Source organism: Anopheles gambiae, chromosome 2 (genome assembly GCF_943734735.2).
Source record: "Anopheles gambiae chromosome 2, idAnoGambNW_F1_1, whole genome shotgun sequence".
Classification (NCBI taxonomy): domain Eukaryota; kingdom Metazoa; phylum Arthropoda; class Insecta; order Diptera; family Culicidae; genus Anopheles; species Anopheles gambiae.
In genome coordinates this window covers 49,856,492-49,875,588 of record NC_064601.1, presented here as the reverse complement: position 1 = coordinate 49,875,588, position 19,097 = coordinate 49,856,492, and the positions used below count along the sequence as shown (strand labels likewise).

The window sequence follows — 19,097 nt, the reverse complement described above, 5'->3', positions numbered from 1 at the left end:
AGCTTTCCTTCCGACAACAGAACTGGGTTCAGAGTTAGCTTGGTCGGCCCAAGAAAGGAAAAACTTTACCGCCAAAACATGAACATCTCGATTACCTCAAACACATATAGGAGGGGCTCGTAGCGGCTACGCCTTTCTTCTGCATAATTGGCTATTAGAGATTAAGCGGAACTATTTTTCTTCTACCCAGACGCCGAACCATCTTCCGAGTAGTTCGTTCTTTGATCGTTCAAGCGATTAAGCGAATGCATTCTTATTATCACCGTCGTCTCGAGACAGCGACTCGGTCGCAGAGAGATCTCTCCCATTCGTTTCCACAATATCGTGGCCACAGAAAGTCACACTTTGCCAACCCGGAAAACACTAACGGCTGGTGAATGTTGATCATTTTCCTCGGCAGGCAGCAGAGATTCGGTTGAGATGATAAATTATCGAAGCGAAGAAAACTTACGCCTGAACGCCACTAAGCCGCTGTCGGAGTAGGATCATCATCTATCACAGCCAGAGCAATCGCAATGGCGGTGGTGCGATACATCCCGATTACCTTTTTTACTTCTTCCACAACCACCTTCTCGGTGCAAGTGGAGAATGATTTGACGACGACTTAAGTGGCGGGGAAAAAGGCGAGAATTAACATACCCCATTGTCAGCGCCTGTCAGCGGATCTACAATACAATCTACAGGCAATAATTTAGGGGCCCAGTTAGACTCGATTCCATCACAACCCTCCGCGAGCCCCTGGGATGGAATGAAATTTATGTCAACAATGCTGCGGCCGCACCAAATACCAACACACCCGGGTTTGGCTGTCGGGCTGTTGTTGGGTGACTGGAAAATTCGTCTTCGCTGCAGGGCTACGCGGGGTAAAACACAACAACACTGTCCTGTCTCGGGGTGAAAATTGGTAGCGACACGATCCATTCCGAATCGCTCCTCAGATTAATCATCCACCTCCGGCTGTACACTGGTGTTCCCTCCGTGTCTATTCGTGCAATCGCCTGTCAGCACCGTAATCCCATCGTAAGCCCGGGTGACAAACCATTTCGTACCTTCGTGCCGTTTCACTCCTCTTCGCTCCCTGTTACATGGACACACCGAGCCACCGCCGAGGGCATCAGGTCGGTACGCGCACGCAGCCCGGCTGAGTCAAGATTTGCCGAACAGATTAACACCGACTGAGGTTCAGTTAATTTATAGAGCTTGGCATTGTTTGGAATACGCTTTCACTCATCGTGCTGCTGCCGTTGTCTGTGCAGTCGCTGGTGCAGTGCCAAGGGGGGCCCAAGCGGTGCAGCTGACTAGCCGTTTGTAAACAAATCAGCACCAACGAACACGGCCGCTCCCGAAGGCGCGAACCACGAAAAACTGGGCAAGATCATTAGTATTCTTGGCAGCACGTTGCAGCACGGAATGCACGACGGCACATTCACGCACAACACGTACACGGTTCGAGAGACGGCGCAGAATGTACGCTAGAAAAAGGACATTGCCTGGAGCTGTGCTTCAGTGCTCGGATCTCGGTACGTTACTGGCAAGCTACCTTCTTTTTTTTGTTTGCACGACGAATCCTTTGTGTCCTGTGCTATGTTCTGCCATGCCGCACATCCTTGGAACAGTGGCCATATTCATGGCACACGTTCTCAGAAGCTGGGAGGCCAGGAATCGAACCACTAGAGAAAAATCTATTAAGCTGATACCGATCAAACGCTCGCTGCCCATCCTGCGTTGAGACGTTTTTCCAGCAGCGCACCAGAGAACAATGTCCCGTGGCCCGGCCAAGCACGCCAAGTCGTTTGGGGAGGGGAAAAGAAATTAAATCACAATTTTCAACATGCTCCGTGACGCTGCATACAGACTCAAGAAGTGTCTGCTTATGGCACAGCAAACCGGCATGATGGGGCAGAAAAAGGTGGCAAGTCGATCGAATGGATTGGAAACATGGCCACTGTCTGGAAGTAAGATACTATGTGGTATGAGAAAAGAAAGGACGAACAGCGCTTGTAAGTGATTTATTCGAAAAATGCATTACACAGGAATGAATTTTCCAGTGCAATTGATTTGCTTAAACGGCGAACAGCGAAAGTTGTAATGAAAATGGACGTTTGTTACAGATAATTTAATATGAATTTCGAATAAAATTCATCAAGCTTGTTCACAGGAATCCTGTTAAAATTTTTGTACGAAATCACGCTTGACGAAGCAAACGTAATCGAATAATTGCAAAACATGGGAAACAATCACCATCGCCTTCTGTACGGAAATGAGAAAAATGGCCATCTTTCATCCCCACTTATCTTTATTACCTTCATTTCGTTGCCCCTTTGCAAGTGAACACCTTGAATAATCTTCAAAACCAGATAAAAATACGGATTTCGTGTAGCAATGGTCTTTTTACACGTTTCTTACAGCCCAAGGACGCTACTGGGCTGAAATGATTCAGAAAATTAGTATTCATACCTTCCGAAAAGTCCTTTGTCCCGTCCTGGGCTGTGTACGAAAAGGCAGATGAAAAAAATCTCTTTCCATTCTAGCCAAAAGAACAGCAAGACAAAAAAGCAGCTACCATGGCTGTGTTTTCGGTTTTTACTGCAGCCACACTATCTCCTGCTCCCAGCGGTGGAAAAATAAATTTGTGTGGACCGGAAAGTTGTCTCCGCATTCTTTTATTTGCCACAAACGTGCAGCCGTTACCCGGCCAGGCTACAGTGCTGGGTAAAGTGCGACGAACGCTCGCGTCCAGGATTGATATTGCGTCGTTTGGTGCAAAACTTTTACCATCATCAATATTGCTTACAGAATAGTTGGCTGCGGCAAAATGTTGCGACCAGCTGGCAAGAGCCGCTCGGTGTTGAGATAAGCGCTATCATCGAGACAGCAGAGTGTTGTTATACTATGTAGAATATTGTTAGCAATATCTGGACAATTGCAATGGCACTTAATCGGTTCTATTTGTGGTATTTTGCAGCTTTTGATTTCTAGAGCTTTTGCTATTTTCGTATCATATTATTATCTACAGCTATAGCCAATGTGTACTCATGTATATGGAAACTAAAAGAAATGTTAACTTATTCAGAAAATTAGGCATTAGTCAATTTATATGCTTTCAGAACATATTCAGCCACGCTGAGATGCCGTTTGTCAATTTTTTGTCATAATTTGCTACAAACCTATATTTTGTTGTATTAGAATCAAATTGATGAATTTAGTTTGTAGCGAACTAATATAAAAAAAATGCTATTAAATTGTTCATAATTGTTACTTAACAACAAATATGAGCACGGTTTTAGGAATGAATAGGACGATGGAACAAACATTGAAACGTAGGCTTTGGCCTTAAACGAACCGATGTGATCCGAAGCGACCAGAAACCATTTCACTTCAATATTTCATCGAATAAATCCGCCAATAAATTGCTCGATTTAAAGCGAATTCTAAGATGGAAAGCGTATGGCGATCGGTGCTCACCGGTTTCCCGAAATGACCACAACGCACCGAAGTTGCACGGAAATTTGCATCAAACTAGCACCACGACCTGGGTTCCTTTGAAGCCCTGCAAGGATCGAGCGAAATAAATCTTACCCTTCGACGCAGATTCAATTACCGAGGGTGTAGTTGCACCATACGGCAACACCGAGCAGGCCACTGTGCATTAGCCGTGAGAGGAAGAGGGCAAAAATGCACCCACACGGTCACTCACGCAACTGGCCATTCGTCAAAGGATGACTTTCGAAACAGCGAAAGGGTACGTGCGCATTGGTCGTATGTCACTGTTACGATTCGAACGGTCCGTCCAGAGCACCAGCTGTGGCTTTCACTACACAAGGCCCGAGGGCATTTGATAGAACCAACGCCTCTTGCAGTTGCCTGCATGTTCCGCGTACGGACGCTAGTGAGTGAGTGATTGAAATTGAGACTGATTGCCCGATTCGATTGACTTCGGCGGTGAGCGATTGATTGGGATGGCTTTGCCACAAGGGCAGCACATCGTCCACCAGAGTCACAAATGCAACGCACGAAATAGTAAAGTTAGAGGTAAAGACTTCCGCTTCGACAACATGCTGCGTTTGGTTTGGCTTTTGCTCACACTAGCGCATTCCCTTGACGCGACTGTAACGATCCGCGATGCAAATGGGGCGAGCGCTCCATCGACGGTGCAGCTAATTTACGATTGCAGTGGTTGTAATTTTCCCGCGAGACATGATTGTTTCGTAATCTTGACCACAATATCGCAGGGAAGCTTCCGACGGTCCGGCCCCCGTCAATTGGCCGCCAGCGATTGGACCCGATAAGTTGATAATAAATTGTTCTCCTGCTGCCCTTTTCCAGGCGTATCTTATGCAGTATACCGACGCACTATGCAGACAGCACCGTACTGTACACTATAACAATTATTCCTTGTTTACTTATGCGTCGCTGGAGATGCGATATATGCATGGACTGCTGACTCTGGGTTAATCGATGCTGGGGAAGTAAGTTTCATTTCCGATATTAAATGCGAATGGTCCGAATGGAGTTTACTGTGGAGAGCACGTTTTGTCTGCGGTCTCTTAAAAGGTTCGGTACACCTAAACCGCTTTCATAAACAACAGCATGTAGGCCCGCTCTAGATCCATAATCATTTAGTTCCCACCATCTAAACCAATCTAACCATGTACACCCGACTCGCTCGAATTGTAAAGCGCATTTCACACACATACACACTGAGTTTTGTTGTTTTTAGCGTTCGTTTCAAACAAACGAAGGCGAAATCGGAAATTCCGACGGTCGAGGATGCATCCTGAGCGTTGCAACCATTTCGAACCGTCGTTGATCGATCGTTCGATCAATCGAGTGCGATCACGGGATGGAGAGTGATTGTTTTGAAATCATTCACCATAACAATAAATAAACCATCCGAATGTCTGTGTGTGCGCGCGTGTTAGAAACCACCCAAGGTAAACATCACGCGCCGTGGGAACACGGAACTAGAGCGGAGATAAATTTAGGGCATTCTCCGACCAGGGATCTGGACGTGTCAATCTAGGGTACCGTTGCTGTAAATACTTTTTGTTTTTAAATTGAACACTAGCATACACAAACAAATCGAATAGTATTACGGTCGTATTAGACGCGGTGTGTTTTTGCTGAACAGTAAATAGTGAAGATTTAGTTTAGCTTCGAATGAGTAGATGTCGGAACTGATTACAAGAGTAGAGTTTATTTTTTAAATAACTTCTATCAAATGGATAACTTAATAAGACTTAGATTAATGGAGTGTTAAATCATTCTTACCATTAGTCCTCGATCGCCTTTCGGTCCTCGGATTCCCTGTTGGTGCAGATGAAGGAGATGCATCGGCATTGATGGACATGCAAAATGGCGTGCAAACAATGGTAAATGTGGATCAATATATGTTCTATTTCTATTTAAATACTCATTCAGTATAACAAAGGCGTTTTGATGTCTTTAAAATAAGAATTACTTGAGACAGTTCTTATATAGCTTTGGTAATGGTAAAAGCTTAAACAAATAATTTCGTGCCAGGTTTGCTAAAAGAATGACTAAATATACGGAATTTATTTAAAATATGGCAAATCGTTGAAGATTTTCCTCATTAAACGCAGAGATGGATTTCAACGTGCCGTGCCGATTTCAAGCAAGAAAAATATTTAATTTAATGTATCGCGATGCAATGCATCCTCGTGCATGAAGCGAGGTCAAGCAATTATGATTTGTGAAAATTAATTTGCCTGCATTTTCCTGTATCCTGAAATTCTGCACCATGAACGCGTACGCAAGCACTTACCGGTAGTCCGTTTTTGCCCGGTGGACCGGTGGGACCCTGCGAATGAATATAGAGAAACACAGAGAAAGTGAGAAAATTGCGAATGGAATTGATTAATTTGCTTGTTAAACAGACAACATTAAAGTGTTTTGTTATTTTGTAGCGTAAAAAAAGACATATAAGAGGACACCATTATGAGCATTCGAGTGCGTCATGTGTTGCAGTGATTCGGTTCAATCGTTGCAGACGGCAGCCGGTCCACACTGAATTCGCCCGAATCTGAGGGAACGGTTCCTCAAGGTGATTAAACCGGTACAATCAATCAATTCATCGCCGCATCTTTTCGAAACGGAGAAACTTCCAGTTATAAAACTATAAAAATACGTCCAGCTGACCTGTTTGCAGCCTGAAATGAATTGATAGTTGAGTCAATAACAAAGCGGAACGTGATCGTCTTGAAAAGTTGGGGCGCCATGAAAGTTGAGACAGACCGAAATCTGAAGGTTTCAGTTATCGTACGTTGCAGAAGAATGCACTAGGAGCAGTAAATCCTTGATCATTTTTATTGCCATCAATGTTGAAGATCGTTTAAAAACCTCACATGTTCTATAAGGCGACCAAACAGAAACGGTGAACTTTAATCATACATTGATTGGTGATAGTCTTTTGAATAGGATTTATCAGTTAAGAGATTTTAACAGCACATTAACCATTCAAAACTGGATTAGGATGGATATCTCTATCAAAGAATTAATTGTTCGCTTCAGAAAGGTAATGAATTGAACGACTGTCTCGTTTAGATGATGTATGCGCCTTGATGTCTGTAACACGCTTTTCGCATGCATTGTAACTGAAACCATCGAATGTATCGTACTTGCAGGGAGCATTCTGTAACGAAAACTGTATCCTTAGCACAATCCACAGCCGTCGTTCAAGTGCTGGCAAGACGAATTAGCCACACTTCATGAAACCAGCTCCGGTTCTCTCGGCTGCCGGTGAGTTTGAGCATTTCATCTACGTCGGAACCGCAATTCAAACAAGCTGAGCTTAGGATTATCTGTCGACAGGCTGTTGCTTTCCGTTTGCTATATTCGCCCGAAGCTCTTCATGTTCTACCCGTTCCCAGTCATCTGATCCGCAAGTCTCTCCTTACAACACAGCTCACCAACACAACCAAAAAAATACAGCCCAAAATGCAATGCAATCATTTGGCTTTATGATTCATGCAGCACGGGCATTACCGACACGAGATATTAGACGCCGTGCGCTCCTGTGCCATCCTGCATGTTCAGATTCATTCGACTTAGTGATGCATGGTTCACTGCAGCCAGTAAATAGTTCCCCGATGATGTTCCTACTCGTATGCGAATACGTCCACGCAGGGTGAAGGAAACGAGTGTATGGTGGAGGCCAGCCACCGTGCTCTGCCTGGTTCGTTCTCATTCCCTGCTGCACGGATCGGGTTACGGTTGAGCTAGCTAATAAAAGTTTCAACATCCGCTTCCGGTCCCCGATCCTTCGGCACACAGCTTGCTTGTCGCCGTTGCGGTTTGCGCTTCGCTCAGCAGAAAGAAGACGCCCCGGTCCGGCCATAACCTTTTCATGAGTTGAAATGTCTTGCCGAGTTCGTTGCTTCCATCCAGCTGGGAACGTTCCTTGGGCAGTGGTGTGCTTTAGTGAGAGCTTTCAGACCAACCACCAGCCAACCACGTTCCATCGATGGCCAATGGCTTTGGGCGGGCAGTGGACAGTGCGCTTGAAGCAACGACGGGGCAATGCGATTCTTGCTCATTCACCCACGCCCCCTTTACTTCCCCCAGCGAAGTAGAACATTCAGTGTTGAAAGACGCTACTCAACACGACAGTAGCGTGCGGGCGGTAGAATAGCTTTCAAAAACATTGAACCGATGCATATTACTTGGGAAGCAAAGTGCTCATCGCAACACTTTTGCACCACTGAACGACACCGCAAGCCAGGGAGAGGACAGATCTACTATCCCTTATCTGCCTGCCAGAGCCAAGAGATTTGATGAGTTTTTCCAGAGTGCATAATAAAACCATCCCACAATCGGGAGGACTACTCTCCCAACGATTCCGCTGGCCATCACCCGGAGAGAAACCGCCAGAACATCTTAAGCCCGGTTTGTAGCGAACCCTGCACCCGATCCGAAGTGAATCCTGCCCGAGGGTGGAAGTTTGCTCAGACAACAACACCAAACACCCGAGACACCGTGTGTGTCATCGTCAAGTGTACAGGAATGCAGAAAAGTTGGCAACTTGTTTAACAGATGATAGAATTACAAAAGTTTTGTTTGCTTTTCGTGCTCGTCTGTTCTGGACGACAGGTGGAAATCGTATCTTTGGATGACCTTCCTCAAGGGAGTTCTCAGCTTTTTGATTGTAAGGCAAGCAATATTCACTATCTTTTTCGAGCGGAGAGTAAATGGGGGAAGAAAATGTCGGGTGCAAGTTTGAATAAATACTACACCGCTCTGGAAATGCACATCTAACCCAAATGGCGAAGGTTGAAACTATTTGGAAAACTTTCCTATCGCACACTGACTATCGCCAAGGTAGCAACGAGACTTGTGAATAGAGTGCGTTAGTTTTGGAGTTGTAATTGATGGGTTTTACAAGCATTAGGACAAGAACGCCACACATGCTCCAGCTTTGAAGGTACGGGTGGCTTCGGTAAACAGGACGTTAGTTGTGTGTTATCTAATTCTGGCATTAAATTGGTGTCGAACGTTATTTTGATCGATCCTCGGTGACATCAATAAGGTTTAAGGCATCTTTGTTTTTTTTTTTCAATTTATTCAGCTTGTATTGTCATGACTAAACCCTATTCCACCAAGCAAAATGAAAGTTAAGATTAAATGTACCTATTTACTGATATTCTTGTTGATTGATTTGAATTTGAATGTTTATGTACACTAAAATCGAAAATGAACAAAATTTTAGATTGTTGAACAGGATTTGGTGCCATATTGCATAAAGCATCATATCGACCTAAGTAATAGCTTAAACCGAAACACCAGTCGACAGTTGACATAATAATAGCGACCAGGAACCCCTGGATGATGGACGTTGGGCACCGAGCTTGGTGAACCATTTGAACTCACCCCCCCCCCCTCCCCACAGAAACAGTTAGGTGTCATTTCCACCACCTCTACCTCTATAGGGAACTCATCGTACAGGGTTTTCCAAATCACTTTCGAATATGCACATAGTTTTTCACCGCTTCCAAGATGTGTTCCAGCAGCTGTAAAATGGTGTATTTGCTTCAAAATGAAATTTCAATTTCAGCACATGATTTTCAACACATAACAAAGAACTCTCAAACTCAATCCAGATTGAGGCGTGTTGAAAATCATGCTGATGAAATGAAAAATAATTTTGATAGAAATGAAATATCAGATTGATCTGGATTAACATCTTGCACGCGGTGAATAACAATGTTTACATTAGAAAGATATTTGGTAATTCTTGTATCGCCTAGTACCCCGATACCCTAAATTCGTCACTAGTGGACAGGGAAAGGATAAAAGGGGTAATAGGAGATGTTCGTTCCTCCTAAAACAAAGAAGCTGAAGAGTAAATTAATTGTATTCAATGTTTCGGCATATAGATACTAAAGAAACGTTTGGAAAACAAAGATGATATTATATGGTCGAAAATTACATATTTTTAAAGAAACATAATATAATTTTCGTTACCTAATTTATGAATACCCCCAAAAGTTTGGGCATTGCACAAATCCGCCCAGATCAGTTAATTAAATAAATATCAAAGTGTTAACTAATATCGTTTAGAACCAGTCCAACCCATACCTTAACATCTGTAATTTAACAAAAGTTTACGAAACACCATTTGTGTAATGATACAAATGCAGTAGCACCAGTAGCAGCTACTACATCGCTTATCAAGATTCGCTTCTACCAACACTATACGAAGCTCCTCCTCATAAGTTTATTCCAAATGAACCTCAATCAAATCGAGATAAAACACAACAAAACAACAGCATTCTTGATCGCCGACAGTAAATTATCAAACAAAACGTTAAGACCATCGTATCTGTGACAACGAATCCGCAGGAAGTGATGGTGAGATATTTTTTATCAGCCTCACTTTTCATCGTACGCTATGCGAACGGGCGAGAGGTCACTACTCTAATCGTACGACCGGTGCGCCGGTCGGTCACCAGAGTTTCAAAAGTCGGCCCAGCCGGGAGATCCGCGGGGGGTTAAAATAACAAACGACCGTGTAATTTAGTATAATTAATTACTCGAGGCGGTTCACATGCGCACCCGCAGGCGTGAAGATAAGACCAAGACCATGCTGCCCGTTTCTGCTGCACCACCAAAGACAAATTGTTCGCCGTCACTTTTCGTTGGTGCGTCGGTACGAGAGCGAGCGGAAACGATTTCCTCTGCGTCTGCGAGGCGTCCTCCGCATCATCCGTCAGTCAACCTGGTGTCCGAAAATTCCTGTCCCGCCAGACTCTTCCTCCTGCTGGATGTGCTGTGAAAAGTGGTTTTTTGATCTTGACGAATACTGGACGAGCATGGATCGTTGGATATTGAGGCTTCAGCGGGAGAGAGAGAGAGAGAGAGAAGACACGAGAGCCGGACATATGCTACAAACGAAAGCTTACCTCCACGCCCGGATCGCCCGGGTCTCCCTTCTTGCCCCGCTTCCCTCTTTTGCCTGGCGGTCCAGGTGGTCCGGGGGGTCCTGAAATGAGACACAGAAAATGATAAGGATGATGAGAAAATGGGTGTTTTATTTTGTTCGGTCAGAGCACTAGATGAATTTGACGACGAGTCTCTTGCGTCGGTGTGTGCGTAGGCGGTGGACAAACTAGTTGAGCATTAAAGCTTGACCCGAATCTGAAAGTTCCGTTCCGGAAGTTTCGTGCGTGTGGCACATCCGTATGCAAAACAAGAGAAGGAAAGGGATGGAGAGATCTAAGAGAAAAGTGCCTTAATTTGATTAAATTACCATCAACATCATCGTCGCCAGCGGTGTGCAAAGCTTTCTTCTGGCGCAGAGTGCGTTCGCACCGGGAATTAGGTATAAAAGGGATGTGCCTTATTAAAAGCGGCAACTTTCCATTCCAACCACGCCTCGAGCGACTCGTGCTGGTGGGTCGACTCGTGGACCTGTTCAAGTAGTGGCAGCCGTGCGTCAATGCGAGCGGAAGAAGATTTTAATTTAATTTCGCTAAATCACTAGAGAGACGTTTCCGAAACAACCACAGTTGGGGCAAGCTGGTGGAATTGGCCCCAAAAAGCCTGCTTGGCGTGGGGTGGACTCGCAGGAGTGAGTAAAGCGTGCCGATGTCGTTTTTTCCTTCTTATTTTCAGCACAGTGCGCTACCGTACGGTCTTATCCCATTAGATGCTAAAACTAGGAGCAGAGTTTATAAAGTACGTTGGCTAAAGTTAAATTCCCGCGAGGAGTCTCCTATGTGTATCTGTGTGGCAAATGGTGTACATTTACCATCAACTCTCCTAACGTTGATGGAGTGTTACAACTGTTGATAGCCGCTTGGCAGCCACGAAAGTTACCCATTATTCGTCCGCTCGCTCATAACCGAAGCCAGGGTGCTTGATTTACCTTCTTGTGGCAGCACAAGAAAATTGCCTTTATTTTCCGACCCAACGTCATATCGCGCATCTGCAGCGATCCGCGACGGGCTGGGCGCGGCAAATTCGCTTGTTTTTGTTTGTGCAACCGTAAAAAGAAACACTTGGCGTGCCGGCCTTTCCTCCGAGACCGAAACTTTGCCACTCTTCGCACCCTGTTAGGAGACAAATAATGGCGGCGGGCTCTTGGTTCTGCGTGCGTCGAACAAAAAAGTTTTGCCGTGCAATTTTGTTTCGACATGAACAGCCGTCGTTGTCTGACCGTCATTGCGGTTTCGTAGGTGAAATGGTGGTGCTTTGCAGACGGAAAAAAGGTGCAACTTTTCTTCCAACACCTTTCGCTTCTCGTATCCACGGTGCCGGATAACAGAAACCATCTCAGGGACCGGCGGGCCGAGGTACGCGTACCAAACTTTCCTCACCAGCTGTCGACTGAATTTGTTGATTGTGCACCATTAGTGGAACGGTTTTTGCGATAAGCATTTTTCATCTATACCCGCATTAGGTCGGTTCAAGCTACTTGGGCGGACCAGTGTTGTTGGGCGGAACGAATGTGTGTACGACGGTGGATGTCAAACTGCACCGGCGGATAAATTACGGATAAAGCGGCTGTCCCAGAGTAACGATGATGATGGGCAAGGGATTGCGCGAAGACAGGCGACGACAATGAAACGCTTTCAAAGTTTATCACATTGCGCGCATTAAGTGATTCGATATTTGTTGGCTGGGTTCTCGAGATGGCAGGTACAGAACTTGAAAAGAATAGTAAAATAGCAACGATGGTTTGATTTTCATTCTTCATGTGTTGTGATTTCAAAAAACCATATTCAGATGATTCTTGAAACAAAACATGGAAATACATAGTGAAAGATTGTTGTTCAACAAAAACTGTTGAATGCTTACAGAAAACGTGCATACGACGTTATTTGCCGAATTTGAAAAGATTCAAACCATTTTAATAATGTTATTAAAATTAAAAGACTAGGCGTACAAAAAAGCATTTCTAAATCAATTTCATAAAAAAAATGTCTTAATAAAACTGAAATAAACTTAAATTTAATTAAAATTATATATTTCAAAAAGTATGTTTTGTTCATGGATGTATTTGATTATACATATTTAGAGAGACACATAATTTTACTTATTTTCACGATTTTTTAAAATAATTAGTCTTAATCTAATAGAAAAATAAGGTATAGAAACGCTTGTAATAAAAATAAAACACAAAAGCAGCTGCCTTATATATATTATCAAAATATTTAGATTGAAGGATAATCAGCCCGTCGGTTGATCAATCCCTGCCTAATTGATGTTTTACTGTTTTTACATAACAAATGACGCCTGTTAAATTGGGCTTTTCGTGTGAAATTAGCAATCAGAATCGGCCGGAATTCGGCACATCATTAAAAATCAACTGAAATTCGCTCAGCTCGTATCCTAAAAAGCCATTTCAAAACGGCCTAAATTTTCCACCAGAGCCGAGGGAACATTTTCAGAAGCTTAACAAGTTCCTCCCTTTATCCCCAGCATTGGCCTTTCCATTCTTCTTCTTCTTCTTTGGCTCAACAACCGATGTCGGTCAAGGCCTGCCTGTACCCACTTGTGGGCTTGGCTTTCAGTGACTAATTGATTCCCCCCATAGCAGGATAGTCAGTCCTACGTATGGCGGCGCGGTCTATTTGGGGATTGAACCCATGACGGGCATGTTGTTAAGTCGTACGAGTTGACGACTGTACTAGGAGACCGGCCTTTCCATTAGGCTCATAAATAATTTTGTAATAATTCCAGCAATTGCCCAAAATTGCGACCGCTGTGCAAGGGGAAGTGGGGAAACATCATTTACTGCGCGAAAAACCGGGCCCGGGCGTGGAATGCGTGGAAAGGAAAACACATTTTGCGTAACATCATTATTTCACCAACACAATGGCGCATTCCACCGGTCGCATCTGATCCCTCGCTGAGAATGATATGCCGTCTTTTTTGTGCTTCTGCTGCTGTTGCCTTTGGTAATGTGCTGTCGAGCCTTCTGGCTAGCACGAACGAGCCTTCCGAGCTGGGATAAGCGTAACAGCAGTTGCGTGGCGCGCTTCGCTTCGTACGGCAATAAATTATCGGGCAAGGTTGCAATCGGGCAGACAAACATCGAAAAACTGTCGATAAAAATTCGCCCAATAAAGTAGCACCTCACGCAGGGGCAGTCTTCCACCTCGTACCTCGGCATCGGCCACTGCTCTGCAGCGGGTGTCAAAGTTTCCTTTTTTATGCGGAAAAAAGAATGAAACAAAAAAAGCAAGGTTCCTAAAATGTGAAAAGGCAAAAACAGTGGAAACCCCCATACGCTCAACTCTGCACATTTACCGTTTGATTGGGTGAGGCGCTGGAAGGGACGCAAATATCGTAAAGATTCAAATGGACGACACAATCGATCGAGCGACAAAAGATCTTGCACCTCCACGTCCATTCCGGAGGAAATTGCTTCGGCAGCGGTTTCCCTTTCGGGTATCAGCGCCAAACGGCTTTTTCCTATTTGGCCGCAAATGGAAATGATGAAAAATCGAGCCCCATCAATCTTCGGTTCAGTGTGTCCAATTCGGTGCCATCGCCCGTCCGAAAGCAATATTTCTGTCCTTTCGCTTCAGTTTGCTGCTCAGGAAGGTGGGTCAGGGGTCAGGTGGCTGAAATTGGCACTCAAACTCTGGCCGATCGGCGACAACGAGCGGCAATTTTCGATGCTCCTAAACACAGCAACCCGATTTCAGCCCCAGAACAACGGTTACGAACGGTTCAGCACGAATCGATCGTAGGCAGCACTGCACGGTGATGATGATGATGATGATGATGCCCACGCAACAAATGTCTTTAGGTGAGCTGAGCTTTAAAGTGCCTAAAATAAAAGCGATGCTGCTTCTAGGAAGAAAGAAGGCCCGTACGCCTCCGTCCTGTGCAAACAGTGTGGTGCGGTGCAGTGAGGATAGAAGATTGGTATGTTTGCCAAACATAAATCAAATACACTTTTTATTATGTTTGAGCGATGCTGGTCTAGAGTGTATTGCCCGTATCGCGCGGATATGCATGCAAATACGAGTTTACATTTTACGATGCTGCCTTACTTTAGGGAAACCCCTTTAAGCTCAGCGTATCAGCCCCTTATGATCGTAATAATTTAAATAAAAAGGCAATTCTGTTGTACTAAGACGTTGCTTCCCTGTAACCAGAAATGGATGTTTCTAGATCACCTTGCCTTTTCGCTACCTACCGCATTCCTGAACCGTTCTTTGCGCCCGTAAAAATGGCAATCCCATGTTGCCTACCGTCATTCTTCGCTCCACTGTAGCAGATCCAACGTATCTTCAAGATTCAATCAACCGCCTTCCAGCAGCGCCAAGGCTTCGCTTTGCATTTGATTTTCATTCTTTTCGCTGGCTGGCAAACCCCTGCTGGCACTGACTTTGTTCCACATTTTCTGCCCGAATAAAAGAGCGCTAGAGGTTAAAAGCGAGCCTTCACATGCACACACACTCACACACAAACGGTTCAGCAAAAACGTTGCAGGGAAACGCCACCACCAGAGATCAGCCCACCACACCGAGGGTAGGCCGCTCTGGGTGGAGCGAGAGCGTGTATTAAGTAAATCATTCCGCCTTGAATACCATTCCTTCACGCTGGAGCTGGCTGGAAATGAGGCGCAAAAAATCGCACCCACTGTGGAAGGGACAGTAAGGGGCGAGAGGAGCGTAACACACCACTCCGCACATTGCCAGACGACAGTCGAAATGTAGATTTATTTGATTGAGATTATGCAGATGTCGAAAGATACATCCCGTCGGTTTAGGGCAACTTGGGTAGCGGCAACAAAGCCACTCCCTTCCTCCCTCCACGCTCTGCAGCCGATCAGAACGATCGTGGAGATTTGTGGACGGAAAATTGGTTCCTTTTTTCACGCACCATTGACGTTCTTGGCTCGGCAGTGCTGAGTTGCTGTCCAAGCAGCCAAAAAGTTGCTGCGAAGTTTGCTTCTGCGATTTACGGCAGTGTGGCCACGCGACGCAACCAATCTTCGAGCAGGCTCCCTTGCAGATGCTTAATCCGCCTCATTGAGCGCTGCGATTGGATCAATCGGAAGCGTGCAATAAACATCGTCCACCGGAACAAGTTGCGATTCGAACGTTCATAAATTGTGTGCTGTAATAATGCCTTTCCTACCACAGTCCCGAGCGTGGGCACGAGCCCCGTTTAGCTGCGACGCCAATGCGAACGTGGGGATGAGACCGGGAACGCTTGTGGTGTGCAATTGACACTTGAAACCTGCCACACCCCATAACAGGAGACACTTCCGCCAAAGTGGAGTGCTCTGTTATAATTTCTAATGAGTCTCTTGTGCTGGCAGTTTACGACCGAAACATCATTCAGAATGGTTCCGAGCAAAACAAAAAGGGAGGGAAAGCATCCAACCGGGGGCGAACCGGGAAAGTCGGCCATAAAAACCGGAGCACTATGGAGCAGACACTCTTATTCTGGTGGGTGTGCGAACCCACCTCCGGTGCGCTTGTGAGTGGGCGATAGGAATGGGCCCTCACGAAGCTCTTCGGGAAGCATCGTTAGCGAGAAAATGAGTGGAAAATGAAACACACGCACCAGCCGACGAGATAATCATTCAAATGTCCTACTTAAGCGTGCCTGGAGTGCGATAGAGGATAACAAAAGGACTGTAGCGTGTGCTGGAAGACATTCTCACGGTACGGGGTGGCTTCCGGGACCTAAAGGAGCAGCGCAGACAACTCAAGGGTTAATGATACGGTCGGTGCTATTGTTTTGGATGCTGCGAAGGAGGCTCTTTAGGAGGAATGTTTATATGCCCTCTTCGTTCCTCTCTGTCCCAGTAAGTGCTTCCCATTTGAGGCACATAAATCTGCCCTCGGAAGTACCTCGATAATGGGTTTATTTATCTTGCAGACTCATATATGATAGGATGATGGCCCCTCTCCCGCCGGCACGCTGCGAGGGAAGGTGCAAAGCGAAGTAATACACAATTTCACCATCATTCAGCAAATCTCGGAAAACGCCATAAAAGACAACTTCTGGAAAGTTGTGCTTTTCTAGCGCGAACGCGAAAATGCGATAAAATTCTGGCCCACCCAACTCTCACATTCGCGCTCTGCCGCGAGGATCTTATGATAAAAATAAACCATTCTTCTCAAACGCAACTCTAACCATAACTAAATGCTTGCCCCATGCGGTAAAGTGAAAGTTTTCGCACTAAAAACGGTATGCTGGGGAGAGTTCATTTCGGCCCGGCGGAATGTCGCGGCGGGTTCATATATTCTGGCTGTATCGTGCTACGCGAGCTGCCCTTGCGTGTCGTTAGCCCTTTGGCATTATGGAATCCGAAGCATGTTTGTAATTATCTGCTAAGTAATAAAATATTTCTTCATTCAGCGTTCAGCCAAGGCTGCACGGACCTGAGGCTGTGGAGCGTTTTTGGCGGTGGTACGTCGCCGTCGCGTCCGTATGTTGTCGCCGTTGTAATCGTTGTCGTCACCGGCACTGGCTGCCGTTTGCCTGTAAAGAACGTTACCCCAAACCACCAGCCCGGGGGGAATACGCGTTGTTTTCCGCGTTGCAAACTTGGGTATTAATAAACGCGCACCAGCCAAGACGACGATGGTGTCATGCGAATTGCGCACCGTTTGACCCAAACCCCACCAATGCAGCCCAAAGGGAAGGCAGAAGGTGAAGCATTACGCCGAGTACGGTCCGTTCCATTCACTGCTCACCAAAGAAAACCCAAAAGCAGCACAAACAACCAGCAAACGAATAATGCTCCGGCTGCGTAATCTCTCCCGGGATCAATTAACGATTATCAGGACAATTAGATTTACAACACATTCTTCGTTCGCGTGGTCGGGGACCCATGGTCGATCGGTGCCGGGGACTGGCACGGCGGTCTGCATCGACCAAGAAACCGGGCAACCCGGGGAGTGGCATGGAAAAGTCGCTCCCAACCTGCCCGAAAACCGCAACCGCTATGCAGAGAAGCAGGTTCCATCCGGGCCAGTTGGCACGAAATGGCGCGCCTTTACCACAACACAACGGCACAACATAACGGAGGAAACTCGCAAAGAGCAAACTAATTTAACCGCTTTATCCTCATCAGCGGAATATTGTTTGTTACTCTCGTTCTTGAAAGTTTCTTCTTGCATTGCTGCTTCCTATCGCTTCCCCATGGGCATTTGTCAAACTGTGTGCGCGCACATACCACACAGGGAAGGAAAATGAGGCGAACTGGTCAAATTGTACCAAGGAGAATGCGTAGTGGCATTGGTTTTATTGGAGTTGTTTTCAATAAAAATTTCTGAGCTGGAATATAGAAACTGTTCTTCTTGCAATTTTTGGATATAAAAGGTTTTCTATAATGTTAGCATGTTGCAATTAAGTAAATGATTATATTTATGCGGATTTTTTGTGTTCTATTTGTAGCCTTATTTTACGTTTACAGTAAAATATTCTATCCTTGTCAATTTTAGTACATTTGAATTACAGGCAAAATGAATGTTTCATAATCTATCTATCTATCTATCTATCTATCTATCTATTTCATAACTTTCTAAAAAAATACCATCTTTCTGTTGAGTAGTATTACATACTTTTTTGTTATTTCAAATCGCTTTAAATAACCTTTTTGATATCGATTTATGTCCTTTAGTTCGATCAACAACATACCACTGTACAGTAAGAAAACGTGGCAAATGCTTAGCATTGCTCAATGTTTCCTCCCGTCTCGTGCGATCAACTCCCTTGAGCCTTCTTCGTCCTTCGTCAAAGTTGGGGAAAACGAGCGAAAGCAAGTGAAATCCGTTGATCTGAATTGGTTAATTCAGTCGTTTTGCGCTCGATGGGTAAAAGTTTTTCGCTCAAACGAGATTTTTTGGCCACGGTACCGGGGCCATAGCCATCATCGGATTACAACACGGTTGTGTGGGCCAACAAACGTTCACTCCGGGTAAGGATTCGCAGTTACAATGCAGAGGCTTTCCGTCTTCACCGTTTGCAGGTGGAAGATGGTGGAGGTGAACATTGCTGTGTGGAGTTCAATAGCGGCCGAACTTTCCCTGCCGATGCTTTAGCAAATCCGGGACGAAGGGAGCGCACAAACACAGTCGCAAAAAAATCACATAAATCTCTTTCCAACCACAAAATTGAACCAAACTTCTGACGGGGTGGCGAAGTGTTTGTCTTCAGCACGGTCGAACCACTCGAATTATACCGTGGGACAGCAGTAGGAGCAGCAGCAGCAGCAGCAGGCAGGAACATCAGCACAAATACGAACGAAGGCACAGCTTTTCCAAAGGGCGATGATTCCAGTGGCGGTCCAGCTTTAGGAAAGCGATCGAAGAACAGAGGCTGCGGCAAAGGGAATGTTTTTCCAATACAGTTTGATTTTATTATCGGAACCATGGTTCGAAGTTGACTTCCTGCCGTTCATCTTTGGCATCCTTCCCCCGGTGGGAATTTGCTCACGCTTCTTTTCGCATCCCTTGGTTGGGTTCGGGTGGCTACGACACTCCCGTTGAATGACACTGATTGGGGAGCAGGTTTTGAGCTAGTATGTGTGTGTGGTCCTTTACCAACATCGGCAGGAACGGGGAAGGAAATAATAAATTCCGAAATATTGTCACGTTCCGGCG

The 19,097-nt window shown here is 45.4% G+C and overlaps 1 protein-coding gene across 10 annotated transcripts in view; it reads right to left on the bottom strand.

The window, feature by feature from the left end:
• LOC4577472 (collagen alpha chain CG42342) overlaps positions 1-19,097 on the bottom strand; it is an 84,409-nt gene that overhangs the window by 34,871 nt on the left and 30,441 nt on the right. For 8 of the 10 annotated variants that reach the window (XM_061641286.1, XM_061641287.1, XM_313056.6 and 5 more), the window contains exons 2-4: positions 10,419-10,498; positions 5,786-5,821; positions 5,272-5,307 (exon numbers count right to left, since the gene is read on the bottom strand). In XM_061641286.1, the coding sequence (XP_061497270.1) occupies positions 5,272-5,307; positions 5,786-5,821; positions 10,419-10,498 (152 nt within the window). The remainder of the gene's footprint in view (positions 1-5,271; positions 5,308-5,785; positions 5,822-10,418; positions 10,499-19,097) is intronic. The other 2 variants (XM_061641289.1, XM_061641290.1) reach the window with 1 other exon arrangement.